The sequence below is a fragment of the Amblyomma mixtum genome, chromosome 4 (genome assembly GCF_055824585.1).
Source record: "Amblyomma mixtum isolate Tamu chromosome 4, ASM5582458v1, whole genome shotgun sequence".
NCBI classification, from domain to species: domain Eukaryota; kingdom Metazoa; phylum Arthropoda; class Arachnida; order Ixodida; family Ixodidae; genus Amblyomma; species Amblyomma mixtum.
The window spans coordinates 68,624,781-68,651,460 of record NC_143015.1 but is presented as its reverse complement, the minus strand read 5'-3'; the positions used below and the strand labels follow the sequence as shown (position 1 = coordinate 68,651,460).

At 43.8% G+C, this 26,680-nt stretch overlaps 1 protein-coding gene across 1 annotated transcript; it reads right to left on the bottom strand.

The window, feature by feature from the left end:
- Positions 1-1,985: 1,985 nt before the first annotated feature.
- On the bottom strand, positions 1,986-25,102 carry LOC149346780 (uncharacterized). The gene is made up of 6 exons (XM_089541422.1): positions 25,004-25,102; positions 12,974-13,022; positions 8,887-8,981; positions 5,811-5,890; positions 4,263-4,479; positions 1,986-2,269 (listed from the first exon to the last, which is right to left on the bottom strand). The coding sequence occupies exons 1-6, from the start codon at positions 25,100-25,102 to the stop codon at positions 2,216-2,218; spliced, it is 594 nt and encodes a 197-aa protein (XP_089397548.1). The 3' UTR covers positions 1,986-2,215.
- Between the last annotated feature and the right edge of the window lie 1,578 nt (positions 25,103-26,680).

Sequence of the window (26,680 nt, the reverse complement as noted above, 5' to 3'; positions counted from 1 at the left end):
ATGCAACGATCGCAAATCATTTCGCACGAAACTTACCAGTCATTTTCAGAACACGTGAATCATTTGCTGATCTTTACTTTTTTTCTGTATTTTCCCCGAGTTTTTATTGTATTTTTCTGTGCTTTCTTGGCTTCTCTTGTTTTTTTTTTATATAACCACTTGATACTTTTTATCTTTATTTTTAGTGTTTGCAGTTGCAGTGTTTCTTTTATTGTCTATGTTTTCATCATGAGTGCGTTCACACAAAACAATTTGTAACCCCCTCCTTATGTAATGCCCTCGGGCCTTTAAGGACGTAATAAATGAAATAAATGAAATGATAGCCAGGGGCTGTAAGTGCTATGGTAATACATCTACCTATGACCGGTAGTGACCGCAGATCCAGATCAGGAGACGGAAACAACTAGAAGAACAAGAATGGTGTGGGGTGCCTTTGGCCAGTTCTCTGAGGTCATTAATGGCAGTTTACCAATATTCCTCAGCAGTCTAGAATATAACAGATGTATCCTGCCGGCGCTCACCTATGGGGCAGAAACGTGGACCTAACGAAAAGGGTTCAACTTAAATTGACGACAACCCAGCATGCTACGGAAAGGAAAATGGTAGGTGTAACTTTAAGGGACAGGGAGAGGATAAAATTTGTCATTGAACAAACGCGGGTGAATTACTTCCTAATCGAAATCAAGTAGAAATGGGCTTGGGTAGGGCATGTAATGAGAAAGCGTGATAACCGATAGTCTTCAAGGGTAACGAACGGGATGCCACGAGAAGGCATGCATAGCAGAGGGCAAAGGCAGAATTTTAGGTGGGCGCATATACGAAGCGCGGATGAATACAAGGAATAAGGGCGACCCAACTGGCATAAGAAAGGCTTAATTGAAGATACATGGGAGAGGACTTTGTCCTGTAGTGGACGTAGTCAGGCGGATGAGGATGACGAATGTGATGGGTAGCGACAACGCATGGTTAGCATTGTTCGTATTAAATTTCGCTTTTTACAGTGATATCCTTCGCACTGCGTCTTTAAGTTTGATCCCTCCGTCGATTTTCCCTTCAGATGCTGGAGAGATATCTCGAGTATGCAGGCTTCTGGGAAATAGAGGTGGTTGATGGCTTTCTGGTGGGTGAATATAAGCGGGCGGCTACTCAAGTAGTGTGTGGAACTTATGGATGGTGGGGGTGTTTGGACGGATAGTAAGTTGAGGCGTTCAGGATTGGAAAAGGAGGTTGGCGGGCAGTCGATGATGGGTTCGGATTTAAAGAGCGGAATTTTCGCTATATCATGGCTATGCTAGTGACGCAGTTATAAACTATTATTCCAAATGCAGGACGTCATATCCAACTAGGATGGCGCATGAATTTTCCGGAAATATTGCAGGGCCTCACAATGAACAGAGGTGACCTTAAAACACAAACATAGGCAAATTGCTTGAAAATGAAACGCGAAGTGCTCGCCAGTATCAATAAAGTTGAAGTAAACTCCTCGCTAAAACCCCTGTCGGCATAAACCGGCTTTCCTCAATACTTGCACCATTTATCTCCTGTCCGCGCCCATTTTTAAACACCGCAATGTCCGCGACACTAGCTGACCTAGGAACCATCGAGTGATAAGAGCACTGTCCTGGATAATGACCGCACATTCAAAACCATGGATCCTAACCGTCTTCTGGCTCGAGCTAAGCATGCTGTCGCGCGACTGCAACATCACCTTCAACGAACCAAGGTAAATATCCCTCCAGGTACCTTCACTGGGATCCCAGATTTAGTTGAATGTACCGTTACACAGAAAGCGCAGATATTTAAGCACAAGATTAGTGAAACGTTTCCGCTCCACTCGGTCACCCTATAAGTTGTATAGTGGGACATTTGAGTCAGTCTCGGCAGTGAAAAGCTCGTAAGCCTCAGGCGGGGTCTCATCCTCACCTCTGAGGACCTCGGTGACAACCTCGGTACCGTAACGGCCACACAGTACTGCTCAAAGAATACCCTATGGCCTGGGAACTTTGTACCAACCATGTACTTGCATCGTTACTTATGAGGACCTCATGTTTCGGGTCACCATCACTTTAATGGGTTCTTAACGGTTTTTATTTGTTATGAAGGAGGTCACTATAGAGGGTAGTGCGCGCGTCCCTTTGCGATATTTCTAATACGTTACCGGGCGTATATCGTCAAGTTTCCAATATATGAAGGTTGACTGCGGTGTTTTTCACAATCACTGCTGCCCTTCACCTTCCGGTGGAAGTTTTGGTACACTCATGATTTGGCGCTGAAAAGAGAATAAAACACTAGCAGTGTAGTTGCGAAACGGAAAACCAGATCATGTACTGTTGCGCTGGTGCGCGGTGGCGTAAACTGTCACAAAGCATCTTAACCAATGATAAAAGCTCATTGCGTTACTATAAGGGTGTTCAGAACAATTGTATCCAATTTTCTGTTTTGTAAAAATGATCCTATTCTCTTTGGGCCTATGATAACGTTTGTCCGGCAACAATGCGAGCTTTTGTTGCCGAGAAAATGGATAATCTTTTTTTGCCATTTATGCAAACTCGTGGCTTCAAGGCAGAAAAAGACAGCGTCAATAGCAGTGTAAACTGGCCTTCGAGATTCACGTGCATATTTCTGTTCGAGTGAAAGCACGACTTTCGACGAAAGGGCCTGGGTGGTGACTCGTCTATTTGGCGTTTTTTACGCTGCGATTTTTATACCCTCGTCGCGCCCTTATAGAAATAGTCTACAGACTGTCTACAGACTTCTTATATCCTTTTTCGTTCGTATAAATTATTTTTACGTCCATTCCTAACCTGATGACCGTATATTGAAATTCAAATTCTAATTCAAATTGAGTTTATTTCCGTTCAAACCAACGGTTTCAAACCGCTCAAAACAGCGGTTTCAAAACAATAGAATAAAGTCGAAGAAATATGTACGGCCATAAACATATGGATTCCTTGTAGATTGTTTATAGGGTTGTTATTGCCTAATCAGTAGGATTTGACCATAGAAAGCCCATAAATTTCATATACAATACTTCGTGGATAGCCTACAGACTTCTAAAGAAATTTTTGTAAGCCTGGCAGTCTATAGATATTTATTTTTTTCTTGAGCGTGTTTTTTTTTTGTTGCTCTTGTCTGAGCCCAGCACGAAGCTACGAATGTCTTCAACACACAAGCGTCATTATCAAATTCATTTAGTTAGTGTGTACGCACTTTTAATAGGCTCGATTGCTTTCGTGTAGATATTTTCTTTGTCTATTATTGCTCAAAAACAGAGAGAGCGAGAGAAAGATGAACGGAAAGGTATAGTGGTTAACGAGGTGACGCCCAGTATGCTACGCTTAGTCCCTTCCTGAGTCCTTCAAGGACTTCAAAACAACCTTCACAGCTGTACACTTCTGGTACACTTCTGTACATTCATAAAACTAGATTGTCAATAGGCTGTCGATAGCTTTTGTATTCCCTGTAGTCCATAAGATTTGTCTATAGGAAGTCTGCAGAGTTTATAGACGAGAATCATTACATCAACAAAGTCGAAAAGTTTGGCAAAACCATTACATTTGCTTTCATCTCACCAGAGCATCACAACAATGGGTTGTGCCCCACATGTCGTCTGCTGCTAAAATCTTAATTACCCAATGCGCAGATTTTTTCAAAGTTGCCAAGCAAATATCGATGGCCAGTTGTAATAACTAAATATCTGCATTAATATAATACACCACATTGAATGAGCTGCACAGATTTTAAAAATCTAGCGTCCAGAACGTTGTGCCTTTTACACCAGGTTCATTGAACTGCACAATTTAAAAAAAAAATGAAGCGTCTGGATTGTCGCGACTGTCGCGCCGCTTTTTCATCCATCCACAATGGCTTACTTCGCAATTAAGTTTTCCTTTCTTTCAAAGTAGCGAACCTAGCCAAACTTGAAATAAATTATAGCGGAGATGTGTCGGATCATGCGACATAAATATTGTGTTAAAGTGACAGCTCCATAAATTCTTACGATGCTGAGTAAATTACGTTCACTATCATGGGTTCACGTACAAGATTTCTCAGATTTGCTGGTTTTTCATTCCATGTGCCCGATTTCATTGTGAAATCCTGAAGCAGTCGTAAAAGTACACTTGCTGAGTGCCTGCCCCTCTTGTAGCGTTTGTTGCGGATCTCTACATTGCGCATTTGCCTAGGAACAATGAGAACTAGTATGTCGGTGTTTGGGTATATGCTGTGCCCGCGAGTGCAGTTATTGGGCGTTCAGTACTTACAACAAGGAGAAGGCTGAGGTCATAGTTGGAAGAAAACAAAGGTGGATAGGATTCTCCGCAGATAGGGTTGGAAAAGTATAGCATGAAATACTTTGGCATGTTGGTGATGAAATAGTAACAGTCGTCACGCAGCTCAACGGATATCTCAAATATGCTATCAGTGGGATATTCGTCGATCGGTAGATCGGCGACCACGCGTGGCGCCACCACATGGACCCTGCGAGGAAGACACAGTGATTTACACCAGCATTAAAGAAGCACCCTAGGTTAATCTCAGCATATCAAGGCGATATAGATAAGCAGTACAGGTAATTGGCCCAATATTGCAAAAGGATGTGTTCACTCTGGTCCTTCGTAGGTCAAGCCTTTGCCAATGTATTTCCACCAATGCGCGGATTAGCTGCGCTTCTGGGGATGAATTCGAATCTTTTGTTGTACACTTCATTCCTTGTTATTTTTCCTAATTATACACAAAACCATTTTTTGATAACTATTGTTTGCATTTTGAGATGCTATTTGTTTAAAACATTTATGTTACCTGCTGCCCTGCAATGTAGGGGCCGAGGGGCACGTCAAGCCAAAATTTCTGGCTTTTTTCCCTCGGCCCTCACCATGTGCTCGTGGAAAAAATAAATTGAAATTGAAATTGAAAAAGTGAACGAACCACAGTAGCAGATCACTCTACACAAAATAAACTTTTCAGCTCAATATGCACCATTTTAGGTTATAGGAAGCCGATGTGCACAGCATGAGTAATTTAGCCACAAAACATAGGGACATTAACGCGAGAGAAAATCAGATTACGACGAGTTTTTTAGTTTAAACAAGTTTGGTGTCATTTGATAAAATTGAGTTGAGAAACGAATTTATCATTCTTACAGACAGCATTGGCCTTCACAGAGGAATACAGAGGATAAATTGATTATGCGCTGTTTAGACAGATTTTCGCATTGTAGCGAGAAAGAAGCTACTTTAGAAGAATGGCCTGAGGGGCGAGTTGGCGCATGATGAAATGAACGGGGGCGAGACAAGGACACTAACAAGAGAGGGGACACCACATGCGCACACTACCAACTCCTGCGCACACTACCACCACATGCTCACACTACCAAGTTGGTAGTGGTAGTGTGCGCATGTGGTGTTCCCTCTCTTGTTATTGTCCTTGTTGCGCCGCCGTTTATTACAGAAGCTACTTTGTTTGAAGACGAAGCTTGCATATGCTAAAAATTGCAAAAAAATATTGAAATAGAGGTGCCGCCATTATCGAAAAATTTCGCAAAGCCCTGCCTCAAGACATATTTTCGCCGTGGATTCAGTTTGGTTGAGGTGGCGGAAAAAGCTAGAAATCCAGTTCCCTGAGCGAGAAATGGTGGTTTTCTGTTGGACAGAGCCGATATCATCAGAAAGAGTGATATAATCAATTTTTATTTAAAAAAAAAACAGGTTGTAGTTGTTCTTAGAATTGTTTTAGGACTGAGAATGCGGTTGATTAAATCTGACTTGGGCTGACTTGCAACTTATCATAGAAATCTGGCACCGAGAACTCACGGTTTAGTGCCGTGAACCTTCCCTTGGTAGATGGCTTCTTCTCCAGGGTTCAAGCGACAGAAGGCTTTGATGTATGGCACCTGCAATACGTGCACCAAAATTTGAAGACAGAGCAACGCCTGGTGAAGAATGTAGGTTTGACTCTATCGAATTAACTATCGAATTAAATGGATTACAAACAAATCTGTCGAACGCCTTTTCTCAAAGCACAGGGAATGTTTGAAGCTGGTCGCAAAAAGAAGGAGCGCGAGTCACGACACGTGGTACGTTTTTGGCAGACAGAATAGCGATAATTCAAGTGCAGGAAAGAAAACTACTTGCAAACTTAACCTGGTGCCGATCGTTAAAAAAAATGTTCTCGAAACTTAAACCCTGCCAAAAGGTTACGCGCACAGGTTTTACAACGATAGCATCTGGGGTCCACATCAGCGAAGAAGCAGCCGTAGTTGTTGGCGTTAACGTGTCGAGAAAATCGGTATTGGTTGAAAGGGTCATGAGGTCAGAAGCACATGATCTCGCACAGATAAGTCAAACGCGCCTAAAATCATCACCAGAACAATAGTGATGACTTAAGTACATAATTACTAAATAGTATACAGGGTCTAGGCGTCAGTCGACAACCGTCTCAGGTAGTGCCTTTAAATAAAGAAAAGCTCTTAGGCTGGAAAAGTGAGTAAAGTCAAGCCAGGATTTGAACCGCTTGGCCTTGGATAGTGAGCCGCGCGCTCTAACCCTCGACAACAGAGGAACGTTTGTTCCAGTTGTTTAAAGGGTGGCCCTGTGTGTCTTGTGGTAAATAAGTATAAAAAAGTAGCATAAAACACACAACTCCGTCTGTGTCTGGCAGGTGATATGCAAAGAGCACTCCAGACCGCTGAGAGCGAGGGCTGAGTTCATGTGATTCCGAATTATTCTATTGGCATGAGAGCCTCATTTCTTCTATTATAAGGTGGGCATGGCGAGCCTGGCACATATCGACTGCGTAAAAATCGTCACAGTTAGTCTTTACAACGAAAGACGTTTTGAGTTATAGATGTACTGAGAAGTCACGGAGTGTGACGCCAAAAGATGTGCTCACATGCACACGCCAAAAAAAAAAGTATTTTCAGAATAATTTTGTATAAAGAAAGCACTTCGCTCTCCAATCACTATAAGTACAGCGTGCGCGCAGATAATAGTATCGGTGGAAGAATCTAAATGGGAAGGCAGAGTGTTTATTTTGAGCCGCGTGGTACTTTAGTGGTTATCGTACTCGGCTGCCCAACTTAAAGACGCTGGCTCGATCGGGGCCACGGCGGCCGCATATCGATAGAGGCGAAATGATAAGAGACTTGTGTACTATGTGACATTAGTGCACGTCAATGAACACCAGGTGGCCGAAATTTTCCGGACCCATCAACTACGGCGTCTCTCATACCTTGAGTCGCATTTGAACGTTCAACCTCAAAACCCTGTCTCTTTTCATAGGTTTAGAAGCTGAAGTATTGTGGCGGCTTTGGAAACTTTACTAATGAGTGTGCAATTGTTTTTTTTTTGTCGTCGTATTTGCGGTGAGTGCGTTTTATTTTTCACAACTTCTTATTTTCCCTCTGTAGTTGCTCTCTCCCAGATACGCTGAGATCAATGCATACAAGTAATTCGTAACCCATCTTTAGATGTCCAGTTTTGAAGTTGATAATACATAACCACAGTTTTACTGTCTGGTTGGGACATTAACATGCGCAGTGCGCTGGGGGACGCCCATTCGGAGTGCTGAAAAACGTGAGGACCGATCGAAAGTGAAGCTCAAGAATTTTAACTCCATAGCAATAAGGGTCCCGTTTAACCGCGGCGTCGTTGGTGTTGGTGGTGGTCCACAGCAGATGGTCCACCTGCCACTTTGATCACGGGAGCTTGTGACGCCATCGCTACCCGCTCGCCGTAGCAGATGGAAACCTGCCATCGCATTTTGAGCCAACTGCCCACACCGTGGCATGTGGCAGTTAGATTAATCATTGGCCATGAAGGAATGCTCGGGAAGAGTAACCTGAGGCTCACATGTCCCACCGGTTGTAGTGTTTGAACAGCCACCTGCCTGGGCAGGGGCGCTTCACTTAACCGATGCACCACTGGGCTGGGAGTAGCATGAAAACTCCTCACGATCAATCAGTGTAAAGTAGTGAATGATCACGAGTCCATGTAAGGGCATGTAGGCCTGTCCTGGACAACAGAGAAAGAATCTTTGCGCAGTGGGATCTGAAATGGTATCGCATTGTACTCTTAGCGGTGGGTTAAGCGTTATGTGATGGTGAGGAAAAACAAGAGTATCGGTATCTCTGAAGTGATACGGAAAGAGTACTGTAGGTCACCGAAGAGTCCTCTTTACGCTATCGAGTAGCTCCTTTAGGCGGAGCTTAAGGGTGTAGTGACACAAAGCCTTTTAGTGTATTTTGTTTTGGCTTTGAAAGAACAATTTTGGCCTCGTGATTCTGAAAATGAGCGTTTTTGCGAGTGTATTTTTTTTTGCTTTGAGATATTCTTTTGGACCTAGTGACTATGAAAATGAGTGTTTTTGCCAGTGTATTGTTTACTGTTTTCAAAGAGCCCTTCGGACCTAGTGACTGTGAAAAGGAGTTCAGAGTAGCAGTGCGCAGAGCAAATAATTATCTGCTAAGGAATTTATACCACTAGTTTGGATCTTGGCAGGCCCCAGTGCAAAAGTGCACTTTGCCATCGACAGATCGGCGAAGCTGGTCGACGACATTCCCGATGAATGTCGACGTCGCCGGCAAGCTCTGATCGTTGCTCTGAACCATAACTGGGCTCGGTGACGTCATAGTAGTTGGAGCCAGTGCAGCTTGATGTCACTCGTAACGGTTGAAAATACGTATTCAAAGTCACAATCAAAATGCTCCACTAAATGTCTGCGAGTAGAACTTGCAAAAATGCACCTGCTTAAGCCCATTAAACAAATTATATCGTTCGTTTGCGTTTGAAATATTTTTCCGCTGCCCCTTTAAGCATTCCTTCAAGGTTTTCTTCTTCTTCGTGCAATCGAGAGAGAGAGAGAGAGAGAGAGAGAGAAACGAGAACTCACCATTTTCATGGGCTCAGGAAACGGCCCCCCACAGTCGTGAAATATATGCAGCGATATTCGGCCGCAGTTTAACAGGCGTTCTGAGAATTTTACGCCTGGGGAAAAATGCAGGACTCAAAGTTAGATGGTGCATACAGCCGTACCAGTTGGAAACAATGCGGTGAGGGTCACTCATGGATAAACAACAAATGTTTGTTTACTCATGCACAGAAATTGCTTTGACGTAAATACTTTTATAGAGCTACAAGGTGCTGAGTAATACCCCTGTCACACGGGCAAGTTTAGTGACACTTTCACAAAGTGCACTTCTCCAGAACGAGTGACACTTTCGGGGCGTGCTGCTACACGGAAAAATAAAGTGTCATTCGGAATTGATGGTGGTGACGATGGCTTTTCAAGTAAGGCACAAAAAATATTACTTTTCGCGCTTCAAAGCTTTAATGTACAGTTAATGTACAGTAGATTCCAAACTGCAAGCAATTTTTTATGATTATCAAGGAGCTTTGTGCAATATTGGCGATTACAAAAAAGGCTTCGCAAGACGAGACAAGCCAGGAGCAGTACTTCACTTTTTGAAGCATCATGGCGACCCACGGCGATACCGTTTCTGCGCATCTGACACAATCTGATTGGCAAAAAGTGGTGGCGACATACATGTGCAAATAAGTTTACATGAACAAGAGGCAAAAAAAAAATTAGCTGCGTACGATAAAACGCCATTTTTATTGCCGACGTTGTATTCTAGTTTCGAAACGCTGCTACCGAGGCTATACACTTCGCCCCTTGGGAAAAGTGAAGTGAGTTCCCCAAACTCACTTCTTGCCGAGTGCGTTCAGCAGCGAGTGTCATTACAGTTCATCGTGTGACACGATGCGAATGACACTACAGGCGAGTGTCACTCGTTTAAAATGACACTAAATTTGCTCGTCTGACAGGGGTATAATGCTTGAAAGGAAGAACAATATTGATGCCAACTCAATATTACAGCCTCCCACGGTTACGTATGTAGTTTCTTTCGCCTTTAGCGGTTTGTTGTTCTTGAAAGCAAAAAAAAAACTCTTATTCTTTCATAACACTGGTCTTTCCTAGGTAAGGAGCACGGAAGAAAAGATTCTTGGCCATGGAAGAGTTGTAAAGTGGGCTAGAGAAACGCAGTCCGGTGACTAATGTTTCAAAACAGCTTTTGGAAATGTTTATTAGAGGACTGCGTCTTTGCCATAGCCCCAGATATGTTTTTTTTCTTTTGTCTCGTTTATTCGACGCCATGGTTTTACATTCAAGCGCTTTGTAGATGTCTGTGCACACAGCGAACTCTCAAATTTCTTTGAGTGTGGGCTTGGTCTCACTGTGAAAAAGGAGTGCATATTGCAACCGCGCAAAACGACAAGGCACGAAGAGAGGAAAGCACAGGACAAAACTTGTTTTGTCCTGTGCTTTCCTCTTTTCGTACCTCGTCCTTTTGCGTGGTTGCAATATGCACTCCATGGTCAACCACCAATTAGCCCGCCTTCGCCTGTTACATGTGCTACTCACTGTGAAAACCTGGATCTGACAATCCCCACCCGTGGCAGTGCTTGAGCAGCCACCTGCCAGGGCTGTGGCGCATCGCTTAACCGCTTCACCACTGCGCCAGGAGTGATATGAGGACTGTCCGCGATAATGAATGAGAAGTTCAGAACGACCAGCTCCACATATATGGACATCGAGGCAAAACCTAGGCAACAGACAGGAGTAGTTGCGCCGGAGAGATCTTTAATACTATCGCATTAAACATTTAGCGTAGGTTAAGGACGGTGATAGAAAGAAATGCATCCGTGTAAGCTAAGTGTTATGGAAAGAAGATCACAGGCCACTGAAGGGACCCATTCATACTATCGCGTCATATCCGTAAGCCGGTGTTTATGTGTTCCCTCAATTTTTTTTTAATGGTGTAGTGTTGGAAGCCTCATCATATTAAACAGCCCATGTTGTGTTTTCTCATGAACTACGCTGAGTTTTCGACCCGGATTGGTGGCCTGTTATAAAATTCGCTAATTGTTCAAGACAGTTATAACATCATCAGGTAACTTGATGTGCTACAAGCCATGTCCCCTCGTCCCCGCCATATCTGTACACCCTGTATCGCTGCGAACAGAAAGGAGCATTATCACGACAAAAACGCGCAATTCTGGTGTGTCATAAAGTTCGCTGATGTTGAAGCTTTCACATTCCCTACAGGTAATGTAACTTAGTGTCGCCAGTGTTCCTAGAGTTTTTTTTTTGTGTGTGTAAGTCGAAAGGATAGCTTCGGTAAAGTCCATTTTATGAAAATTCTCACTAATAATGCTCGTGGTCGTGGTGTATAGGGCCTTCTAACGCCTTTACTGCGCCTTATGAACACACACGCAATGCCCTCTGAAAACTTTAATCTACGAATATGTGAGAAATTGAGCGGGCTTTCCCTCTCTTAATCGCGCTATATTTATCCCGTTCGAAACTGCAAAGGATCAGGAGCAATCAGAGACCTTATCATTTCCAGCTCATTAGAAGAAAAAAAGACACTGCCCATTTATCCACGTCTCCATTTCCCTGTCTTAGCTTGACGTTAGCTGATATGACGAACAAGAGATCATATACTCATATTCTGTGCGATCGCTGGGTTTCTTCTTTTCGATCCTGGTGAACCAAGAACTGACAGACTTGTACAGAGAAAATTAATCAGAAGGAACTCTTGTCCACTGTAATACGTTGAAGCCTTTTTTTTTTTAAACTTAACGGGAAGCTCCGCGTCAGCATTTTTTTTCATTTTTAATGGATTCGCGAAAAGCGTTTTGAGCATCTTAGACATAATTTATGACCACTAGCCCAGATTTCTACTTTTAAGCCTCCAGAGAATTGTTTTGTACTATGTATTTTTCTTCTGAATCTTCTAAAAAGGCGCGAGAGTTTTTAAAAAATGCGGCAGAAGGCCTGCTACACATCCATTGTCATCCTACGGGATTGCTACAGGTCAAGACATTCTAAAAATTTCATTTTCTCCAAGCACAGATTTCGCTTTTGAATATTTGTGATGGAGCCTGGGTTGATAAATGTATAGTGAGACGAACGTATCGTACACGAAACATGAAAGTACCATATTTGCAAAACAAAGAATGTTTTGACCTGACTATGCACTATTATTCTAAGAGTGCAAGGACAAAAAGCAGGGTAAATTAGATGAAACAGTCATGAAGAGATCTGCTCTGCAAAGCCGTAACGAAGGAAACCACCCAGTGCTCGGGCGTTTATGCACAGTGCATAACCGCTGCCGTTCCGGAAACAGTTGTTTTATAGTGCTGCGTGGTCGATTTGAGCATTGGAATTTCGAGAGAGCATTAAAAACTCGTCATCTGGGCGAATACAGAAACTTTCAAGACACTAACTTTGGGGCAAATTTTGGGGATACCAGAGTCGCGGTTTCCCTCATTCAAGTTAGAAAATGGCTTGAATGTGTTTAACATGCAAGGGGTTATGACCAATTTTATCACTAAAGCTACCCTTGCAATGCTTACTATTCGCTGTACAGATGTGCCCCGCCAGCCGAAAGAAATTCATACCAACGTATTATTTCGCCGTCGCCCCTACGAACTGCTTAGCTCAAAAAGGCGCTGGGGTGTCACTGCCATTCTGATGTTCAGTACTAGATGCCATTAACAGAAGACGAAATCACATTTTTTTGTCTAAAATGTCTTGTACGTAATCAATACTGTTCCATGTGTTCCAATGGCAAGTAAAATTTAGTATTTCCTTTTAACACTCAAAGAGCATTATAATAACACCGAGAATATTTCCCTGGGCATGTGAATCAAGAAATTTCAAGGCAGCAGTGATATTGCAATGTGCTTAAAGCTAAAGTGGTCTGTGCAAGAGGTGCCTTTTACAATCGCAGGAGCTCAGGACAAATTGCACTAGAATTTGTGCACATGCAATGTTTATTGCCAACCTTGTGGTTTTCTTGTGTTGTCGACGTTGCTTAAACTGCACCTCTGACTGATATGGCATCCGCCTGGCACTTGAAATGTGCAGGCGCTCACTCATAGCCGAATGAGATAAAATTTAGTGCACTTACTTTTCCATGTCATTTCTGTTTCATGAATAACATCGTCGAAAACTATGCACTGGAAAAGGCAAGGCACAAAAAAGTATTAGCTTAGCTTGTAGCGTTCCCTTATAAAGAACAAATGATATGGCAATTGCAGAAATAAAAATGTGCAAAATTGGTGATAGGTACCTTTCGGTAATTCAGTTCAGTTCAATTCTGTTTATTTTACTGGATATTTCAGGTGGCATTACTGGGCAAAAGCTGCTAGGGTACCTTGACTAGGATCAGGAAACCCTTACAAGGACTCGAAAAACTTGGGTTCGGTCCCGGTCGCGGCGGTCGAATTTTGGTGGAGGCGAAATTCTAGAGGCCCGTGTGCTGTGCGATGTCAGTGCACGATGAAGTACCCCATGTGGTCGAAATTTCGGGGCCATTCACTACGGCGTCCCTCATAGCCTGAGTCTATCTAGGACGTTAAACCCCTATAAACCAAACCAAACCAAGCATAGCATATACGGAAAAAATGCTACCACGTATAATGCAGCCAAGACTATACAGAACAAAACGAATTCTGAAATAAATTACGGGAACATGGCGCATGTAGAGCAAGTAGAAGTAACAGTTATGCACAAAAGTATCAATGCTACAACAATGCAAATGAAAGGAAATAAAACAACGCTAGGGTGACGCAAATAAAGTAATAACAGGCACTCGGTATTGAAAGTTTTACTAAATATCTCCGCAGTTATTTGCTCTTAGAGCCAGGAGTGTTATTCAAAGTGCGGGGAAGGTTATGATTTAAAGGTTGTAATTTGTAGGTGCTTAGAAAAAATGGTATCGTCCAAACATCCGGGTTGGTTATATTCAGCGAAGTCTGGCGGTATTCTAGAGATGCCAGAGTTGATAAATAACGTTTGATGTGGGTGTAGGAATAATAGATTGCCTGCAGAAGGCTAAACTCATGAGGATTGCCTACACGGATAATCTTAAGTGCGTGGAAGGCGACTGATCTCGGACACGACCTTTCAAGCTTTGTAATATAACAAACTTCTTTCTGTAGTACGATTAATTTTTTCATGTTAGTCCTCATCATTCTAGCCCAGCCCTTATCACATCCGTAAAAATGCTACTACAGTGAAATGAAACTACGATGATCTCAGACAAAACGTTTTGTCTGTATCTCAATACAGACAAAACGAACTACATTATCTTTCGGGCTAAAAATAAGGCGATTGACACTTAAACTAGTCTTCGAGGGGCAAACATTAAACCGTGTTAGCGCTCAGAAATTTCTGGGTGTACATTTCCATGAAAACTTGAACTGGACACACCACATAAACTATTTGACTATGGACCTCGCGAAAACTATTGGAATGCTAAATAGATTTAAGTTTATGCTCCCAGCGTGGTTGAAACGCCAGCTTTATTATACCATGATTAATTCAAGATTGCAATACTGCATACTAGTTTGGGGCACCACTACCACTGGTAATTTGGAACGTCTTCATATTCTTCAAAAGAAATGCATCCGATTCATAGAAAATGCAGCGTTGCGAGAACACACAGCTCCACTGTTCGTAAAAAATGAAATACTTGCAATTACAAGTATATTTCGACAGCGCTTGGCACTGAACATATTCACTCATATAAAAAGTAACCTAAATTCATTTCTTGGGAAGTACCGACGTCAAGAATGCGGATATAACTTTAGGGCAAATTCATTTGCTAAGAAAAAAGTCAGAACTTCCTATGGTACACAATCGTTAGACTACCAGATTCCTGTCCTTTTAAATTTGTTTCCAGAGCTTATTGACATCGCAGTGAATGTACAGTCACCGTATACTTATAAAGCACGGATAAAAAAAATACTCCTGGTAGAAAAAAAATGACCTGTCTCCTTGTTATCTCATTTAGGTTTGTGTTTCGCTTGTATTGCTGTGTTCCTTGTTAGATTATTGAAATATGTCGATACAAATGTTGCTTTTTCATGCTTTTGACACTAATAATTTTCTGGTTAGGAGCTAATCTTTTGTTGAGATAAATATTTATGCAACTGTGGTTCTTACCTTTTGACACAATAACAACTAACAGGTTGTGATGTAAGCTTTTTTTTTTAGGAAAAATTCTCTTGTTTTCTGTAGTACTTACGGTTTTAATTTCATATAATGCTTGTCCACAATGCTTCTGTTTTCTGCACGTAATGAATGGTGCAATATATTTTTTTTTTCAACGGCTTTTGTAGCATAGAGAGTGCAATGTATCTCGCCAGGAGGCGAGGCCTTGTCAGGCGTAGATGAAACGCCTTTTGCCTCGTCTTCCTTGGTAGAATAATCCCCTTTTAAACTCTCTTGCTCATGATGTATACTTGCTTTCTACCAGAAATAAAATGAATTTGAATATTCAAACTACCAAGATACGACGAAATGATACTTCCGGGATGCCAATACGGTTAATGAATATGCGATTACCGAAGTTCCGCTTGCGCATATTGGTCACCGTTTTCTTTTATAAATCTCGCTCTTCAAACTCGACGGTTCATCAATAAACAGAGCGCCTCTAAGGCGAGGCAGAACCGAGATAAAAACTAAGAAATGAAAAAAGATTGGCGTGAAAGACGGTGCTGTGACAAGTTCGTTCTTTAGTTCGTGCCGTTATTGTAGCAAATGCGGAATTTAAAAAAAAAAAGAACTTATTTTTTTCGTGACTAGCTTCAGACTTGTGAGTTGAAGACCCAAAACGACTCCGTGATGAACATTTGGAAGTGCATGAGGCGGAGTAGCGTTGCCTCTCTGATAGGAACAAATGGAAAGTTGGGGGACCTTTTAACCTTATTCTTAAAGAATTATGCGCTATTGCAATTCTATGGCCTCCGATGGTGAGTACAATAAGCATCTAAGATCGGCCTTGTGATTTTCCCGATTTTGCACCGTTTAGAGCCGGTACCATTGCCCTTTTATGGTATCCGTAAGTCATTACCTTCTAGAACGTTCTATCGCCATCCACTTTATTATCATATGGGAATATACTGATCTGACTCATCATATGACGTTGTTCGACCCATTAATCCCAACTAGCCCACCTTAACACATTTTGTGGGGTGGGGTATAATTCTAAAATTTTGGAAAGTATATGTAAATTTTGTGGTGGGCAAAGTTCCAAATTTTAGGGCTCTGAGATTTTAAAATTTGCCGTCGCTGATCACGGCACGACCCTCCCGGCCAGTCAGAGAATTTCGTCCATTTTTTTTGTAGCGAGAGCTATATTGGCCGCATTCTCGCCATTTCGCTGTGGCCGGTGAACACACCACGAGCGGAGCCGTTGCCTAGCAACCGCCGCAGCTGGCAGCGCCGCTCGCCGCACCATCTGGCATGACGTCAGAGGAGGAGCCTGTGAAACCGCGTTGCCACAACAGAAGAGGAGCCGGCGTTGCATCGTATATATATAATGGGAGGCTCGTTGGGATTCGTCGGTAGATATGGAAAGTGAGTCGGAGAGAATGAAAGAAGCCAGGATTCGTCGTCGGAACGAAACCAAGAGGAGGCAGCTAGCCGAGGAGACGGAGGAAGAACGAGCAAACAAACAAGAACTAGAACAAACAAGAACAAACAAAACAAAAGCAAGAAACAAAAACGAGAAGTTCAAACCTTGGCCTTAAAGTACTGTGTCGGAGTCATTGAGACGGCTGCTTGCCACTTCACCGACCATCGCGCCGTCTTTGTGGCAATTTAGAAACAACAAGATGACTTTGAAAATAAAGGCGTTACACTTTAAAAATGTCTAGCCTTTAATGTAACCATAACATAACGATAGGTAACAACAAAACCTAAACACTGAGACGTACCAAGCTAAACGACAAAAGATGTAACCGTAGAGAGAAGAAAGCTAAACTTTAAGATTAACCGTACCTCTCGCCACGCTCATCCTCTAGGCATGACTGAGTTAAGCCACAGCCAATTTTTTATACGACCACCTAAATGCTATTACGTTAAAAAAAAAAACTTTCTTCAGCCGAATGCAGTTCGCTTCCAAAAACGACCTGTAGTGGAGACACCTGTAATCTTTTTACGGTGTCTTGTATGATATAAAGGCTCTATTTTAAGCATGGGCAGATTATACATCAATAGAACTCGGTAATCTATCGAGAAACTAACATCGGGTGGTCTTCAGGGACCCTCTAAGGTCAAATGTGAACTTGGAATTGAACAAGGAAGATAGCTTTTCCTTGATGTCTGCTGATAATTGTTGCAAGAGGCCCAGCACAGAACAAAAAAACGTTTTGTGAAGCCGATCACCATCACCATTATGTAAAGATTCCAACGACAGAACAGAGACACCTTCAAAGCTGCTTGTCTAGGCTATTTTCTCCGACTGCTCAGTTCTGCCCATTGTGGCGCGACCGCCGCTGTTTCTTAGAGGTTCGTTATCGCCCACCAACGGCTGTTGGTTTGTCCTCAGCATTGCCCTTCTTTGCGAACTGAATGCATTAATGTAAGTGAATCCTCGCTGCCTTGAACACCGACAAAACAGCTGTGCAAACCATGATGCAAATTTTAGACGGTCTACATGATCTCTCAGGAAGCTCTACGTACTGCCATTTCTGTGACTGTCTTTGTAGAATGCTGAGGCGTCGACAACTGCACATAGCCGTCGCCAACATGTGCCTCCCCACTTTCCAGTGATGTGGTGTCGTGCTTGTCTTAATTCTGAAAGATTTTCTTTCTGTTTGTGAGTGTTTGGAGAAGTTGTAGTTAGATCGTGACGTTGGCTATTAGTGATCTGAGGGACATGTCTGAGTAGAATAAAGTATGTCTAACGGTGCCCTCCATAAATGAAGAGAAAATTTCTACTTGGAGCTTTTTATCGTGAACAGATGTCCGGAATTGAACCACTTTGGTACTTACTTGGAGGGTTTCTTTATTAGCGGCGTTTTTGACCGCTCTTATAGCAAATGTAAACATTTCCATAACGTCCATTCTTTTCTGATCCATTTTGGAGGAAGTCACGGGGTCCTCCCCCACCGGAGTGGTGCCGACTGTAGCTTGCACTTTACCATCCTTTAGTTGAATTTCAGCGAAGCCATGCTGATTCCTTATTGCTATTTTATACCTGCGGGAAGAATTGTGAACAAACAAATCAGTTCTTGGTAGTCCGAGGGCCAAGTTTGTGTGGACTGTGTGAAGATGTTTGTTTAACGTTGGTAGCGCAGCTAGTTCTACAAAAGTTATGCTTTGTTTCGACGGGAAACCTAAGTGACCCTGGCTCCCTTGGGTCTTAGAATAAGGCGCTTATGATCTACACGACATAGGGTGGTTATCAGTTTCGCTTCGCCACCGAGGAACCGAGCAGTTCTAAAGCTCTCAGTGGTAGCCGTCCAGTTCCCGATCGGGACGGCCCTCCACTATGAACGAGGACAGCGCTGCGCTCTATACATTGTACTCTGTCTTGCAGTACAGTTCGTTGCGCAAAGCCACTGATGGGAGCTATATGCACCAAGGGTAGCACATTAAGTCTAATGCTCAAAGGTAAGATAGAAGCGGTGCCGTCAAGAAAATCACCGCTCTTTGTAACGTCATACGCAACTGGCCGCCGCAGTGTACCAAACGGCACCTCTTTGGCCCCGCTCACGTGGAAAAGACGCCGAACGCGACACACACACCCAGAAAAACAGCTTTACTTTGATCTGGTCCATCTTTATAGATCGAGAGGGGTCAAGTTTAAAACGCCTACAACATTGCTGTTATAGTAATCCACGACCAGAAAAAGGGATTATTACTTCCATGGTAGTTGGGCGAACCAGGTCTCAGAGTACCCCCGGACCGAATGCGTTACTGGATCACCGCACAGGGTAAAGATGATTGCCTCGGCATTAGAACTGGCCTCGTCCGAAGCTCCCCATTTGCGCTTTCACAGTGCAAAAGGAAAATTTTTCTGCGTTGCATAAGTTTATTCTGAGACAAAAAGCGTGGTAGCGGAATCAATAAATTAATTGGTTATAAGGAAAGAAAATAGTGCAGTAACGGTCTTATTCCGGAAGGACACGTGAACCGTGTCGTGAAGGAAGGAAGGAAGGAAGGAAGGAAGGAAGGAAGGAAGGAAGGAAGGAAGGAAGGAAGGAAGCAAGGAAGGAAGGAAGGAAGGAAGGAAGGAAGGAAGGAAGGAAGGAAGGAAGGAAGGAAGGAAGGAAGGAAGGAAGGAAGGAAGGAAGGAAGGAAGCGATGCAGCAGTGGCGGGCTCTGAAATAATTTTGGCCACGTGGGGCTCTTAATGCACACTAACATCGCAGAGTACAGGTTTCGACCTCCGTAGTGCTTAGTGTTGCAGTCTTGATGCGGTAGGAAATGAGAATGCGGAGCAACTGTCGCACTCGGCGTCAACGGCACATACGGACATTTAGATTCGGTCTCCTATAGTTCTGTCAGGAAAAAACAAGCTTTCAGTAGACGAGAGGCGCATTTATTCCTCCAGGAGTCTAGATCGGCACCGGCAGATATTATCGCCATTCATTGGTTTTCCGTAGCCAATTCGTACTTTCTTATTTTCTTGCGTTGGAACCTAAATGGCAGCTTTTATGCGGAAGCTACATTAGCCACGAACTTGTGATTTCGCTGTGGCGGTGCTCCAGGGAGGCACAGAGTCCGACCTTGAGCCGTTGCCTAGCAAGTGCCCCCAATTAGTTGAGTGGAAATCAGCTGTTACATTTCTCATCGCTCCTCTCAATCTAGGAAAATGGACTTTAATTTTTCACTCGGTACTACAAGCTATTGCATCAGCTTGAAACTGGCTTAAAGCTATACTATTTGGAAGATGCCGATTTTACGGCACAATTACCAAATTAGTGCTAAGTTGAAATTTACTCGGTATGAATAGCAACCGCCTATGGTGATTCCAATCAAAACAAAAAAATCTTTATTTCAAGCTCAACACGAGCATATAACGATTATAAAAAAATTAGCGGCGGTTTACCTAACGGCTGAGCCTGGTTAGAGAGTGAAGGCTATGGTGTATCGGGCAACCCTGTACGAGGCCTTGCGGCTGTAACGTTGAGTGCGTTCCGGACACTGGATAGGCAGCGCACCCACCCTGCCACCCTGGCATGTGGCAGTTACGGGTTGATCGCGAGAGTTTGGTTACCCTATCAACGCTGCGTCCTATTCCTGCAGTGCCGCGTGTCTGCCACAAATCTGTCAGCGCTAACGCAAGCAGGCCACATATCTCTCTCTCACCACCCCACGTAAAAATCGGTAAATTCCTTTTTGAGCAAAAGGAAATGGCGTAGTATCTGTCTCAGATATCTCGGTGAACACCTGAACCACGCCGTAAAGTAAGGAATGGTGGCTCAGTGGTTAAGGCGCTCGTCTACCCAGCCGGAGTACCCGGGTTCGAACCCGACTGCGGCGGCCGCATTTCGATGGAGGTGAAACGCAAAAGCCACCCGTATGCTGTGCGTTGTCAGTGCGTGTTAAAGATCCCCAGGTGGTCGAAATCATTCCGTAGCCCTCTACTGCGACACCCCTTTCTATCTGATCTTTCACTCCCACTTTCTCCCTTCCCTTCCGGCGCGGTACAGGTGTCCACCGAGTTGTCAGACTAATACTTCGCCGTTTTCTTTCCTCGTTAACCAATTACTATCTTTTAAGCACGACTCAGGAGTGCACTGTCGCAGGGGCACAGAGAGCGCAGAGGTCTTTGTTTGCACCTACATTAACCTCGGGGCAGGGGCTCAGCAAGGGGGGGGGGGGGATTCTCTTTTCCGGCTTTCCTGCACGGTGAGCGCAGGTAGGCTCTTGGAATAGTTTGTTTTGGTTTGGTTTTCTGGGGTTTAACGTCCCAAAGCGACTCAGGCTCTGAGGGACGCCGTAGTGAAGGGCTCCGGAAATTTCGACCACCTGGGGTTCTTTAATGTGCTCTGACATGGCACAGTACACGGGCCTTTTGATTTTCGCCTTCATGAAAATTTCACCTCCGCAGCCGGGATCGAACCCACGTCTTCCGGGTCAGCAGCCGAGAGCTATAAGCACTGAGCCACCGCGGCGACTTAGCTGGTGGCTCATTCAGAATTCACACTTGAGCCCACCCCAATCTTGGTAATCATATTTGTGGTTTATTAAGGCAAAACTAATGTTGGTAACCATATTTGCGGTTTATTGAGGCGAAAGCCGTTAATGGCTCATTCTCCCGTCCGTCCGTCCGGCGTTACATCCATCGCCTGGGATGACTCATCGACGAGCGCAGCTGCCAAAAGGTGACGTCATCTTCGTCGACAGGTGGAGCTGTCGGCGCGGCGGCGTCGAGCGCTGCACCGTCGTTAGTCGGTGTGCGGCAGCTAGTGGAGGAGGATGGCTCCCAAGCGGTGCAGCGATTCCGCGCCAGGTGGTTCGGCTCGGCAGAGGAAGGGTGACTGTCCGAACACGAAACGGCGAGAGATGCACAAAGGCATCCTTCAGCGGCGGTTAAACGCGTCGCCGGGCAGCAAAACCAGGGAGGCTGAACGAACATAGGCAGTCATTGGCAGTCAAAGTAGCACGGCAAAGGATTTCGCCTAGCGCACTTTAGGCTGACAAAGTGCCCTCGTAGTTTTTTTATGCGAAGCATACTACTTTAGATACCACTTCAGCCCATCATCGTGGTTATGCTCCTCCAAATCACGTGATACATGACGTCACACCACGTGACACGATGACGTCACGACAGTAGAGAAACGGGGGCCCGCCTCGCGCCGTCGCTGTGGTTGTGCGCCTCCAAATGACGTGATACATGACGTCACACCACGTGAGACGATGACGTCACGACAGTGGAGAAACGGCCGGGGGCCCACCTCGCGCCGTCGCTGTGGTTGTGCGCCTCCAAGTCACGTGATACAAGACGTCACACCACGTGACACGATGACGTCACGACAGTGGAGAAACGGGGACCCACCTCGCGCCGTCGCAGTGGTTGTGCGCCTCCAAATTACGCGACACGATGATGCTTCGCATTCTCCAGGCTTAACCAAGTTAAGCCTCAGCCATTTTTTTTTTTTTGATGTGCTGTACCACAATTTTCCTATTTCTATCATTGTGCTCACTGCTCCCAATATCAGTAAATGTTTCCATCGATGACACAACAATGATGTTACTTTGAACTTTTAAAACATAAGACCACAAATACGACAAGTTCCACACAGTTCAACTCGCTTTCTCATTACCTGCAAGAAATTTAATAACCTGCAAGGCCCCAAGGTATCAAAGCGTTGATTCATTGTGGAGCTTGCCGCGTAACTTTTCAAACTGTCCGTAAAGACGGGCAAGCTAGCATACTTAAACTATTACTTATTTTGTTGTTTCAAAATTTTAAACTTTTGTTCTTTCAAGTATTATTCTGAAAAAAATAGAATGCGGTATACCTGAGCTACTCTTCTTCTTTTAAACTGGACTAAGAGATGCGGACCAATAGCTCACGATACCACCTTCAGATTGAATGTATCGTCGCCCTGATCAGCTCTGTATCTCCTTAACATCGACGGTGTTTGCAAATTATTTGTTAAAATAGATTGCTACATATACCTCCCGCAAATATTCCGTCCCATAAGGTGTATATGATTATAATGAAGTTTAAGATCTTTTTCCAACTTCCGCGGTTGGGTGCTTTCATCTATGTTTGCCACTTATTTATAAAACGTGTGTCCAGTGATGAAAATATTGCAGGCGACAGGATATATCCGCTCGGAAAAAATTACTGGTTTGCATACGGGGTGACCATATTTGGAATTCGAGATACAGACTAGTGTACCGCTACCGGGAATGTTGATACAGAGAGGATGCGTGAGTTGGATTTTTTAAAGTGATAAGTTCGATGTGCGTTAAGCCTTCACTTTTCAAAGGCTAAGACAGGGTCTATGCTGCTTATCATCTGCAGCAGTATAAACTGGTTGGCTTGCCATGAGAGAATTGTCTTGTCGAAATGGTTTTCTACATTGCAATCTGCAAGGCTGATTCGGTCACCCATTTTCAGCTTTTTCACTATAGGCACTAGGGGTCCATTCCATAATTTTTTAAAATTTGTTCCGTGGCTTCTTTTGGAAATGACGATGCGTGATCGTTAGAAAAGAACGCAATAATTGTACAGTACTATCGACATTAAAGGTGCACTGAAGAGGAATCTGAACTCGTGTTTTTACTGCTGAAACTCGATCTAAACGTTCCGGGCGTTCCTGGAAACATCGAATTATTCCCCTCTGCGGCCGATTGCCATAATTTCAATCGCATTAGCGTCGAACTCCCGCCTTTTTTTTTAACTCCCCGCAAAAGTTGGGAGGAGTCGACCAACCTATCACCCAGTCCCGTGGCGGATTGCCGCTCTGCCATCGGCGGAGTGATACGTAGTGATCTGCGAAAGCATGGAGTCTAAGCGTATTTTTATTTCCGTGGGCCTATTTTGCAGATGTGTAGTCTCTGACTAGACCTATTTATTCACGGAAACCTAAACGAAACAAAATAAAAGAGAAGGCAATGTCGCCACGCGACTGCCTGAAAGGCACTCCATGCATTGGTCGACTCCTCCCACCGTATGCGGGGAATTAACAAAAAAAAAGCGGGAGCAGCACGTTAATCCGATTTAATTATGGAAATCGGCCGTACAGGGCAATAAATCGAACTTTCTAAGAATGCTGGGAACGTGTAGATCGAGCTCCCGCGGCAAAAAGACGAGTTCAGATTCCTCTTCAGTGCACCTTTAACTTGTTCAGCGTTTTTCCCGGCAAGTTTTTTTTATTTCATAGCGTCCAGATTGAAAATAATTCTGTGATCACGGCATGAAATTTGATCGCAGTGTTGCCTAGACTCTTAAGATCAGCGTGGCATAAACTACCGCGAGAAAACGGGTGGTAGTTTCGCTACCTAAATTCCATTTTTAACCTTTTGCAGCTGATCAAAGTATCTTTTTCAGTGGAAGCTTACGGTCATTTGGGGCGTAGTGACCTATAAGTACGTGATAGCTAGAAATTTTCCTCGATATCTCTGTGAGCAGTGGTATAAAAAAAAGCATAAATCTATATTTGTAACCTACTATGGACACGGGTGGCGGGACAATACCTTTAAGAAACGAGGACCAAGATTTAGACAAAGTTACTGTACTCACTCAGCTTGTCGGTCAGCTGACCGGATATATACTCGTAATGTAAAGCCATCAAAGGCATCGAACTCCACGGAATCGAAATCCTCATGGGCTGGTACCATCTGTGATCAAATACAACGCCGGAACTTTAAAACCTCTGTCATCAGATACACAGTGAGCCTCCTGTGAAGCTCCAGCCGTCATCATGATCACGACACTGTTTCTCCACGAAAAAGAAACAGCTGGTCCCTAAATGCTTGAGGGCCACGTTGAAAAATAACAAATCGCAAGATGAAATTATAAGTGCCACGATTTTGCTGTCTCTTTGGGAAGTTCTTTACTAGAGTCTAACATTTAAATGTTGGTTAAGCTTTCTCCTATGATTGGTTAACGAATTGTCTTACTGTACCTCTGGAGGTACACTGTAAAGTAGTGGCCAACAAAGAGGCTTCAGCTTATGTTAATTACAACGCACCCAGCTATGGAAAGAAAAATTATAGGTGTAACATTAAGATATCGGAAGTGGGCGGAGTGGGTCAGAGAGCAAACGCGGGTTAATGACATCCTAGTTGAAATGAAGAGGAAGAAATGGGCTTGGGCAGGGCATGTAATGCGAAGGCAAGATAACCGCTGGTCCTTAAGGGTAACGGAGTGGATTCCAAGAGAAGGCAAGCGTAGCAGGGGGCGGCACAAAATTAGGTGGACAGATGAGATTAAGAAATTTGCGGGAATACGGTGGCCGCAGCTGGCAAAGGACAGGGTTGATTGGAGAGACATGGGAGAGTCCTTTGCCCTGCAGTGGGCGTAGTATGATGATGATGTTTTTGGTGACGGTATGCAACTAGCAACACGAGCTTTACGCGGCTGCGCTTTTGAGCTTAATCGTAATTACGCCATGGAGTTAACAGTCTTGTAGATGCCCATAACTAGGACACGCGGCGAGATCGTCGCAAAAGTTGGACCTACCTTCTTCATGATGTGGATGCCACCACATTCGCGCCGAGTATATTCGTAAAAGTCCTCGTCTACAACCCGTGAAATATCGGGAGCGTTAATGTCGCCCATTTGGGTACAGTTGCGGGCTGGTGTGTAGATTTTAAGGAAAGGTTTATTTCCAGGCTAAACAGGAGCTTCGCACTGTGCTCTTGTGCAGAGCCTTCCGAATATATCTACGCTTTGCGATGGAGACCAGTGATTCGGGTTTGTCCCGCATATTGTGTGAGGCCAGTTATTGATGAGCACCGTCGGCTCCTTATATCTTCCCATGAAAAACAAAGACTTTGCGCAAGATGAATCAGACTGCGCACCTGTTCTTCCCTGCTCGTGTGCATCGTGTGAATACCGTGTGCATGTACAGGATGTTTCATCTAAGATTTGAACCGGTTTTTAAATACAGGTTTTTTGAGTTACAAGACCGCTTTTTTCGGCATAGCATTCTCAGATGTGTAGTACATCAGAATACAGCTAAGCCGTGCTAACTAGCATGCTGGTTTACTAATATTTAATGATTACATTTTAACTATTACTATTAGATTCCCAAATTATTCTCTTAGTCGTGCACCTAACCATAAGTAATATCCATATCAGCTTTAAAAATTTCGAAAACGCGGTTACTTTCCGTGCTTTGGCCGAAGCAATTTTGGCTAAATCGCGCCAAAATGCACGCGCTTTCGAGAACCTAGCAGGCAAACCAACCCCTGCAGCGCACGCAACTCGTCGAAATAGCCAACATTTGTTCAGTAACAGCACTGAGGGTAACAACGTTTTCGCAATTATAGAAAGTGATATGTATATTACTGCGGTGGGCTACACGCTTCCCAATAATTGAGCAGCCTAATGGTAATAATCAGAAAGTTAACTGTTCAGTATTAGTTAACCATCCTGCTAGTTAGAACATCTCAGCTGTATTCTGATGTACTACATGGCTGTCAATGCTATGCCGAAAAACTCGCTCTTCTAACTCGGAATGCCTATTTGATAAATTGTGCACTCTCTCAGGTGAAACACCCTTCATTTCTAGCTGCATTCTGTGAGGTTAACACTTATTTTAAGGACGGCTCTTTTCGCAAGTGCACCACGCGTTTTTCTTTTGGCTATGCGGATAAAGGCACTTGTCCCATACATGAAAGCCCTAGCATTATAAGAGGGGAGAACGAGAACAGCGGGAAACTTCCGAGATCTGGTACACTCGCGATCCGCAGCAGGGCCTAGACTGAGTACTTCGGACTGAGTACTTTCCTATCAGCACGCACAGTGATGTCTGAGGATGATCTATAAACATACTCAATCACGCGAGCTAATAAATCACCTTATTGGGAAACCAAGGGGAGGAGAGGACATTACGGCTTCAATTAGTCGTGAAGTTTTTACTTTCATGCATCTAGAACTTTTACTTTAATACATCTAGTTTTACTTTAATGCATGCTTCTAGAAACTTAAAAGACTAACTGAAAAGATATGATGATGATGGTGCAAAAATCTGAAATGGAACTGAAACTTGCTGTTGGTCGCCCTGTTCCTGGAGTCCATTCGACCTTAGAGCAACTGTAGCCCTTTTGAGCAACTCCTGCTGAACTTTGGGGTCCGAGCTCAGCAACATTTCTTCACATCTTTCAATTGACAGCTCTTGAATCATTTCTATTT